This window comes from Hyaena hyaena, unplaced genomic scaffold, assembly GCF_003009895.1.
Source record: "Hyaena hyaena isolate Hyena2069 unplaced genomic scaffold, ASM300989v1 scaffold_38, whole genome shotgun sequence".
Classification (NCBI taxonomy): domain Eukaryota; kingdom Metazoa; phylum Chordata; class Mammalia; order Carnivora; family Hyaenidae; genus Hyaena; species Hyaena hyaena.
In genome coordinates this window covers 204239-213688 of record NW_024080670.1, presented here as the reverse complement: position 1 = coordinate 213688, position 9450 = coordinate 204239, and the positions used below count along the sequence as shown (strand labels likewise).

The window sequence follows — 9450 nt, the reverse complement described above, 5'->3', positions numbered from 1 at the left end:
CCCCCCCCCCCCCCCCCCCGCTCACGCTGTCTCTCTCTCTCTCTCTTAGAAATAAATAAATAACAAAAAACAAACAAACAAACAAACAAAAAAAAACACCTGAAGAGTGAATCTAAAGATTCCAGATCGAACGTGTCTAGACTCTGGTCTGCTTCTAGAAATTTATCCTAAGGATGTAACGAAGGGTGTGCGAAGACAGTGCCCACGCGGCCCGAGAAAACCCTGGAACATAGATCCCAACTGTTGAAATCATGCTCATCCCTGGACGGTTGCAGAATTATACTTCTGTGTTCTGTGCCTTCCAGGCTATGAGGCCCGCCTGCCGCCTCTCGTAATAAGAAAATAAGTTAAAGAAGCAGAAGGGAAAAGATGAAGGAAAGCTCAGTCGTGTCGAGAACCCACGGAGGGGCGGCCCTACCCCTGCTCTGCAGGGAAATGAGATATTACGGCGTTACAACACTTAATTTGATGCACTTACTATAGTTGTTTTCCCCGAGGCGGGCGGACCTAATATTACAATCCTCGGCACTGTGGAATAGAAAGATTTGAATGTCACCGCTCGGTATGACAAAGCAACCTCGCTGCCCGCGGTACTCCGGGGGTATTCATTCCCCTCCTCCCTGGATTTCATTTTCTGCGAGTGACACGGTCGTCTGTAACCCAGCGGCTCAGAGATGCTCTCGCCATAGAACATGCTCTGTATGTTTAGAGAGGTAAGTGATCACTGAGATGGTTTATTTTTCTGTCTCCGAGGGGACATGGACACGGGTAACTTGTTTGCTGAACTAATAAATATCGAGAACAATTGGGATTTCAGACACCATAAAGCATTTTAAACAGGGACTCTGTCTTGGGGACACGCTCTCAAATAAAGCTGTATTTTATGTAAATCGACCTTCCAAGCTTTTTTTAAATATATATTTATGCCTTTTTATTTAGCAAATTGTACTCCCCATCATTTTACAGAGGGAAATTATGGGGTGGGGGGGGGGAGGAAGCCTGGAGTGGCTAGGCCAGATTTATAAAACCCCAGATAGGAAAGCCTTTGTTTTCAAATGTGGGCATTTCCATGCGAATGGCTTGCTCCCTAGGAGGCTGCAGGCTCTGGAAGGCTGTCGGGCCCCACAGAATTCCTAAAGCCTGCCGGACCACTGGTAAGTGCTGGCCCACCGGAAAAGACCAGACCAGCATCTGAGGAAAAGCGCTGGAAGGCGTGTTGTGCTCTTGGGGCAAAACAGGGTTTGGAACATGGTGTCTGGACAGGTGAATCCATGCTGACTCCTCCCAGCGCCACTCTGACCAAGCCACCCCCGGGCCCTAAACGTGGGGCGGCCAGGAGCACAGAACCGAGCCTGGGAAGGCAGACCTAGCCCCTCGCAGCTGCTGGCCTGAGCCCTGAGCCAAGGGGACCGTGAACAGGTGTGTCCTCCAACTCACCTGGGTCTCTGGTATCCACACGCAGAGCCCATTGCTGCCAGGCCGGTGGGGGCGGGGGGGGCACCCGGTCTGTGCAGAGGACAGTGGACACGCGTGACTTTCAGTTTGGCAGTGGACACAGACAGGGAACTAGTATCCATCTGGCCCGTGATTTCATGATCGGCACACACCCGCCTGGGTGTAAATACAGGACCTTGTCCAAGTTCACAGCACCTTCTCATTTTCCGGAAGGACACAGAAGGGCAGTTTAGGACAACTCGCCGATTCACTTGTTCGGCACTGGGGGGAGGGGGTGGGGAGGGGTCTGAAGAGCAAAGCCAGGTGGAGGCCGAGCAGCTGAGCAGCTGCGTTAGACAGGAGCCTGGAGGGGGCAGCCCTCCTCTGCTCTCTCTTCGAGGACACGACAGGCTGCCCCCGTGTCATAGCTTTTGCTGTGGCTTTGATGGGTCGTGTGTCCCCACCTTCTTTAGAGCACTGTCGTTTTCTACGTCTGCAAACATGTATAAAGCTGGTCCGTTAGCCCCGGTGATGTGTGAACTTGCTTCTGAGGAGCCCCGCGTCTTTCCTGCTGGCGATGGCGGTGAATCAGGGACGTGGGGGCAGGAAGGCCCAGCTCTGCCGGGCTCTAGCTCAGCAAACACCTGCACACGCTTTCCTCTCCGAGGCAGGCCTGGCCGGGACGCCTCCTGCCCTCCCCGGGACGGCGGACACAGCTTCTGGGTCCTGCTTGGCCAAAGCCACGGTAAGGGGGCGCCGGAGGGCCCAGTCGGGTTCCTGTGCCCTCCGCCCGGCCGCCTGTCTCGGATTCCAGCCACAGGCCTCGGCTCAAGCTCCTCAAAACTCAGGCCAGACCCAATGCGCCTCGGGGCCTGTGCAGGCTCGGGAGGAGCCGCACCTCGACGAGAGCGTTGGGGGAACAGGCTGACTCCCAAGTCGTGCGTTCATCCTGACAAAGTCCCGGGGCTCAGAGGCTGCTGGGGAAACCCTCCCCGCCCAGGCCTCCGTAAGTGGCACCCAAATTGTACACGTCTCTGCAAACGCTTTAAAAGGGGAACATCCACGGCCTTTCTCCCCACCTAATTTCTCGCACACATTTGTGTGATTAATTTCAGTTTCTTAAAATCTAATCTAACACCTTGGAACCCCAGCTCTGCTCGTGAGTAATTATTTATAAACAGTGTCATAAAAGGCTGCTTCGCTGCCAAGAGTAATCAACTTCTTCAAACCACTTCAAAGGAAATCAAAAAACCTTTCCATCCACAGATCCTTTTGAGGTTTAACTAGGAGCATGATTTAAAATTCACAAGAAAACCCTTAGGTATTGGAGCTCTAATACACAGCTTTCTTGGACAAACGTTTGATAAAAAACGCAACATACCATTATATACACCATCACCTGCTTTAATATTGCCCAGGGCTACTGTAAATGCTCACTTTGTACTAAATCTGCTTTTCTCGAGGCGAAGGGGCTGCCAGCCGTGTGCCGGGGGCTCCCCTCATTCCCTCCGGTGCGTGCTCACCAGGGTGAGTCCGGAGCCTTCTTTCAGTCTACACCAGCCACCGGCCACGTGAGCCCCTGCCTGCCCCACCCCGTGCCCAGTAAGCAGAAGTGCTGAGCGCCCAGCGGCCAGTAAACACGGGCCCCTGCGTGGCTGGAAGGAGGCGAGGCGGCCCTCCCTCACTAGCCCGGGAGGTGGAACTGCTCACTGGACTTCAGAGGGCCTCCGCTTGTCCACTGTCTTCTTCCAGAACACACGAGAGACGCTCACAAAAGCGTCTCTTCTGCCCAGCCTCCCTTCCTTCCACCATGTTCTGTTTCAGTGGCAGGCGGCCGCCTGGGCACAGGCAGGTGTCCCTCTCCGCTCTTCCTCTAAGCGGTTGGGACTTGAGCAAAAAAAAAGGGCAAAGACGTTCCAACATCCCTAGGAGCCGCCAGCCCCAGGCCCGGCAGAGGCGGTGGGGGGCTGCGGGGAAAAATCCACCGCCCAAAACAGTGGTTACTAGCATCTGGTGGCTTCTACTTGCTGAGAGAGCATGGGGCCAAAAACCTTGATTCCAGCCATTGAGGAGGGCAGGGGGCCGGCGCCCTGCTAGAGCAGAAGAGGCTCTTTGACCGCCCCCCACCCCCGCTTGTCCTGTGGGGACAGCCCCCAACATCATCGGCTGCACGGAGTCTAAAACAGAGACACGGTGGTGAAGTGGTAGTTGACACTGCAGATTCATCGTGCACACAGAGGGGCAGGATTAAGTATAATGAGAATCTGCCTTGAATCTCAGCTCTCGAATTTCAGGCTTCAGGCTGGCGGTTTGAGAACACAGGACACGGCACGCACGGCCCAAAGTGAATGTTTCAAAGCCGCAGGACAGAGCGGCGCTGCGGCCTGGCTCCTGAGAGCTCAGATGGCTGCTATTACCCGGTATAGTTTCTAATTTAGAAGGATCTCGCGAAGGGTCCCGGGTGGGAACTCTCACCCCGGGGGGGGGGGGGTGCGTCCAGGCCTTGCCATTCCTGTGGCTGGGCCAGTGCCTGGGGCGTCCCGCCGCCGTCTCCACCAGCTCAGTCACTCAAGCGCACCCAGGTTACAAACGAGTAAACTGAGGCCCAGGCAGAGTAACGTTCTCTCACTGTTTCTTTACAGCCTGGCTGGAGTTCTGACCATCACTGAACCGAAGGACCCCTGGCAGCGGCCTGGCAGGAAGGGGGCCCTTCACTGAACTCGCTTTTACGTTACCTTAGCTCTTGCTTTGCTCCTATTCGACTTCGACTTTGCTTTTTAAGTTTTGCTTTGATTTTACTTTACTTTTGCTTCTGCTTTAACTTTGCTTTGCTCTACGATGTGGTGGTGCCGGTACAAGAGAGCTGAACAGGGCAGGCTGCTCCCAGCATCCAGACTCGGAGGCAGGGGAGGAGGTGGGAAGGCCGACACATCTGTCTGGGGAGGGGTGGGGGGGGAGGCTGCCTGGGGAGCTACAGTCTGCTGCAGGACCCCCTAACGGCCACCAGCACCCCCATGCCGCGTGATAAACAGCCAATCAGAGAAGAGAGGCCTCTTAGAAGAGTCCCCGTGGGAAGCGAATCCCAGCAGGAACACACGGCTTCTCAAGGTGGGGCTCCCGGTGCCCACCGTCTCCACCTGGGGCACGTGGGCTCACAGCCAACATCAGTTCTCAATTCTGCCTAACCAGAGGCTCAGAAAGGGGCGCTGTCGTGCTCTCCACGACCCATTCTGCTTCAGTTGGTGAAACGGCCCTGGGACCCAAGCCTCCCCTCACTCGGATGCTCGATGCTCGGTGGCCAAGCCTGAGACGGCGGCGGGATCGGTGGGCGGGGCATGCCACAAAGGCCAGGTGTGCCTGGTGCACCTGTGCGCCTGGGTCTCCTCTCCCTCACCTTCTCTGTTGTTGGCTCTTAAAACTACTCAGCATCCTCTCTCCTCTGAGGCCCATGAGTCCCGCCATAGGGCATCTCGGGCCTCGGCCCTTCTCAGCTGTGCCAAGCACTAATTTCACGGGCATGCTGGTATCACCTTCAAAGCGGCCAGGGCTCCAGTGAAAAGAAACATCAAAGCTCCCAGATACCAGTTCTCCCTGACAGCTCACACGGGACAGGAACACAGGGGTGGCCAAGTGACAATCGATCCAATCAGTGGCATGGATGATCCTGGGGTAACGATTACCCGCAGCACAGACAAGAGCCTTACTACCCCCACCAATACGGACATTATGGTTACAACCAACGGCCTCCCTATGGTTACTACTGATGGAAACAGCAGCAGCTACCATTTACTCTGTTAACGTGACAAAAGTTTGTATCTTCTGTTGGTCATAGTTTTTACATCTGATTTCAAAGAGGATTATTAACTTTTGGAACTTATTTTTCGTTTTTTTTTTTTTTAATGAGTTCTTACCAGAGACATCATGGTTGCTGGGAATAAGTATGCCCCTAAAAAGGTTGTGGATTATATTACCTGACTTATACCTCAGATTTCTTCTTTGTTTCATGATTTAACAGTGCTTTGAACTTGGTGTGTGTTTTCTTTGTTTGATCTCCAGGAGTTCTGTCTTTGTTTTACACAGAAATAAAAGTTTCTGTTTGGCAAAAGTTTGGCAAATCGACCGTGGAATGGAGTGCCCCTCTCTCCTCTCTAGTTCTGCGCCCTGGCTTTGGGTCTAGCCGACCTGCACATGGACCAAGAGTGGGGGAACCCTGGCGCTCAACTAACGGGCCCCAGTAATGAGACCGTCAGGAAAACCCAAGTGCTGCATGTCTAGGTAGACCAGAAACCAAACATACGCCTGACAAGCGGAGCGATCACAGAGTTTAAACCCAACAGGCGAGATCAGGTGGGGCACACAAAAGCATCAATAATTGATTCCATGGAAGGGGCGCCTGGGTGGCTCAGTCGGTTGGGCGGCCGACTTCGGCTCAGGTCATGATCTCACCGCTTGTGGGTTCGAGCCCTGCGTTGGGCTCTGTGCTGACAGCTCAGAGACTGGAGCCTGCTTCGGATTCTGTCTCCCTCTCTCTCTGCCCTTCCCCCGCTCGCACTCTATCTCTCTCAAAAAAATTAATGTTAAAAATTAAAAAAAATAATTGACTCCATGGGCCTTTCGTTTTAATAACTTGGCAAGAGAATTTCTTTAGCTGGGCCCCCAAAAGACATTGAGGCATTTTTCAATGAGCCGCCACCCCAGGTTGTCAAAACCCCTCCTTACCAGGTTCAGACCGCCCTTCGGACCCAGGGAGGGCAGAGTGGTTCACAGCTACTGGGCAGGCGTGGGGGGGGGGAGGTAAAGGGAGAGGGGCTCATTGAGGGCTCACCATTACTGTTGTCTCGTTGCAAGTGACTGATCATGAACGGGATGGGATCCTTGGGCTGGTGGATCAGGAGTTGCTCCAGCATGTTCTGTGGGCACAGGGCAGACACCCAGGTAGTTAACGCCTGCACGGGCACCAAGGGGCCTGGGCTCAGGTGGCCCAGCACCCTGGTCACTACCGATACCAGCTGCAGGGCCCGATCTCTCCACTGCACCCAGCAAACATGCCTTCAACTTGGAGCCCAGCCCCTGCTGCAGCTGGCATCGACCTGGGTCCCCATGAGCAGAGGAATGAGGGAAGAGTCATGTGGGTATCACCGCAGAGGCACATGGAGGGACCACACCCCCGACGGAGCACAGACAGGCCCTCTCACCTCAGTCCCTTTGGGCTCCCCGGACCACCCTCCTCTCAGTTCACCTCGTGCACCATGTTCATTTGCCCCTCAGAGTCTTAGCAAATGCTGTTCCCTTATCCTGGGACACTGTTCCCCAAGTCCTCAGCTCTCAGTGGAAACATATGTTCCTGATCACACTCACTAGATAAATCCTGTCCTACGCTCCTGCCAGCCCCCATACATCCGTTATTGCCACATCCTTGTCTCAGTGCTAGGCACACAGTAGGTGCCCGAGGCCAAGGTCTGCTGGCTGACATGGTCATCAGTGCTACCTGTGTCCCTCCAGCGTGGAACAGAATGTGGACCAGCCAGAACAGTTACTATCCTGGGGTAGCCCGGCCACCTAATTCCAAGGAAAACCAGCTTCTATGGTCCCAGAACAAGAGCCACGGAAATGAACTAGGTAGCAGATAGGGGCTGAGCTGGCGCATTAAGGAGTGTCCTTCAGGGACAACCTGGGAGGGGCTTTTGCCTTGCAGGGGCAGAGGGCGTGTGCAGCGGAAGAGAGCGCGGAGCTCTGAGAAAGCCCCAGCTCTGCTCTGCACCTTGCCAGCAAGTCCCTTCCCTTCTCTGAGCCTCAATTTCCCCAGCTGGTGGCATCCCAACTGGACTAGCTGGCTCTCACTGCTGAGACAGTGTGAGATGGTGTTGGCTGCTTCACGGATGAGTGTTTTTAATTTCACTTTTATTTTATTTTATTTTTAATTTTTTTTAATGTTTTATTTATTTCTAAGAGAGAGAGACAGCGTGAGCAGGGGAGGGTCAGAGAGAGAGGGAGTCACAGACTAAAACAGGCTCCAGGCTCCGAGCTGGCAGTCAGCACAGAGCCCGACGCGGGGCTCGAACCCACGAACCGCGAGATCATGACCTAAGCGAAAGTCGGACGCTTAACCGACTAAGCCACCCAGGCACCCCTTTAATTTCACCTTTAAATAGTTATGTATCTAATGTGCGTGCTAGAAAACCTACGATTTCAAGGATATATAGCTCAGGAAGAGGTAATATTGTTTAATTTTTTTAAAGGGGTTGATTTAAAGAAGTGATTAAGTTAGGGGCACCTGGATGGCTCGGTCAGTTAAGCATTAGACTTCAGCTCAGGTCATGATACGGCAGTTTGTGAGTTCAAGCCCCACACTGGGCTCTGTGCTGACTGCACAGAGCCTGCTTGGGATATTCTGTCTCTCTTTCTCTCTGCCCCTCTCCTGCTCATGCTCACAGTCTCTCCCTCTCTCTCTCTCTCTCTCAAAAAGAAATAAACATTTAAAAATGATTAAGTTAAAGTGGAAACACAGTGATAAAATTTCATGGAATACTACACCAAAAAGAAAGAAGGGCAGGTAAAAATGGATGAAATCCAAATAAGGCCTGCAGTCTAGTTCATGGTCTCCTACCAATGTCAAAGTCCGTAGTTTCGTTAGATGGTATCACCGGGGCGAGTTGGGGAAGGGCACATCAGAACTCTGTACTATCTTTGTAACATGCTGAGGGCCTAACATTGTTTTAAAATAAAAAGGAAAATGGTGAAAGCCAGGGAGGGAATGCACTTATGACTATGGACTGGAAATGCCGGACTAAAAGCTTTTTCAGGCCGCTCCTTTCAACAATCAATCTGAGATACGCCAGGTTCCCTAGAGCGGACCACAATCCCCCCAGGGGCCTGCCCCACCCTGCCCACCAGCGGATGACTTGTAACTCCGCTGGCCATTTTCTCTTCTTAGATTGGCTACTCAGTTATAGAAAAATCTCTCTCCCTCTATCGGTTAACACGTTCCAAAGGAAGCATACGCTTGCTGGAGAGAGGGAGGCTCGGGGTGGGTAGCGTGATCTCTGCTGTCACACGTGCTGGTCAGAGGCTCAGACGAGCACAGGCATCGCCACAGTGGTGCCGCTGGGGATAGGGCAGACCTGGATGGGCAAATGCTCTAGAAACTGGGCTCCGCCTCCTCTTTGGCCCTCAGAACCTCTGAGTGGCAGAGTTCTCCCAGTCCAGCTCTAGAAAGCCTCTGCCTCCAGGAGGTGCAGAAGGGCAACCAGAGGGCGCAGGGCTTCGCCAAGGGTCATACAGGGAGTGGGGGCCCAGTCAGGTCAGAAACCCAGGATGGGCGACTGGGAGCGGCCGGGAACTCCTGACCTGAAGGAAGAAGGGACACGTGGGCAACGCTCCTGCCCGAACCACAGGACACAGGGCCGCTGTCCCAGGAGGTGGCCATCTCAGGACACTCCCCAGCTCAGAAACCAACATTGCAGACAGACGGGGGGCTGTTAGCCCCGAGGAGCCCCCTTGGAGATCAGCTCCTGCAACCCAGCATTTCATAGCTTCGGGAACAGAAAAGAATGAGACTTGGTCCAGGCCACTGGGCCAGCTGGCACGGAGCCGTGACCAAATTCCTGGTCAGGTGGCCTGCCCCTTTCTTCCCTCCTGGGTCCGCAGGACAGGGGCAGGGGGCGTCCTCCGACCGAGGCATCCCTCCGGGTCCCAGCGGTACAGGAGTCAGACACCCCCACTCCCCGCCCCAGCTGTGGGGTCGCAGCCGAGCACTGCTACCGCGACAGAGGCTCCTGGCTGGCGCCCGGTGTCGCGGCAGGGCGGGGCTGCCCGGGTCACCTGCATCAGCTCGAATATGTGGTTCTCCTCCCCGTATCGGGGCATTTCGGGGGGTATGCGGTGCGGGGCGGTGGTCGCGTCCATGGCTCCGTGCGGCGCGCCCGCTCCCTGGAGACCGCCGTCGCTAGGGCCGCCGCGCCGTCGCGTCATCAGCGCGCGCCCGCTCCCTGGAGACCGCCGTCGCTAGGGCCGCCG

At 54.6% G+C, this 9450-nt stretch overlaps 1 protein-coding gene across 3 annotated transcripts in view; it reads right to left on the bottom strand.

Annotated features, from left to right (window-relative positions):
• Positions 1 to 9391, bottom strand: part of AK8 (adenylate kinase 8) — a 126863-nt gene extending 117472 nt beyond the window's left edge. Inside the window, exons 1-3 of one of the 3 annotated variants that reach the window (XM_039229429.1) lie at positions 9256 to 9391; positions 6260 to 6344; positions 479 to 528 (exon numbers count right to left, since the gene is read on the bottom strand). In XM_039229429.1, the coding sequence (XP_039085360.1) occupies positions 479 to 528; positions 6260 to 6344; positions 9256 to 9339 (219 nt within the window). In that variant the 5' untranslated portion in view covers positions 9340 to 9391. Of the gene's footprint in view, positions 1 to 478; positions 529 to 6259; positions 6345 to 8781; positions 8867 to 9255 lie in introns of those variants that run through there. The other 2 variants (XM_039229430.1, XM_039229432.1) reach the window with 2 other exon arrangements.
• Positions 9392 to 9450: the final 59 nt, after the last annotated feature.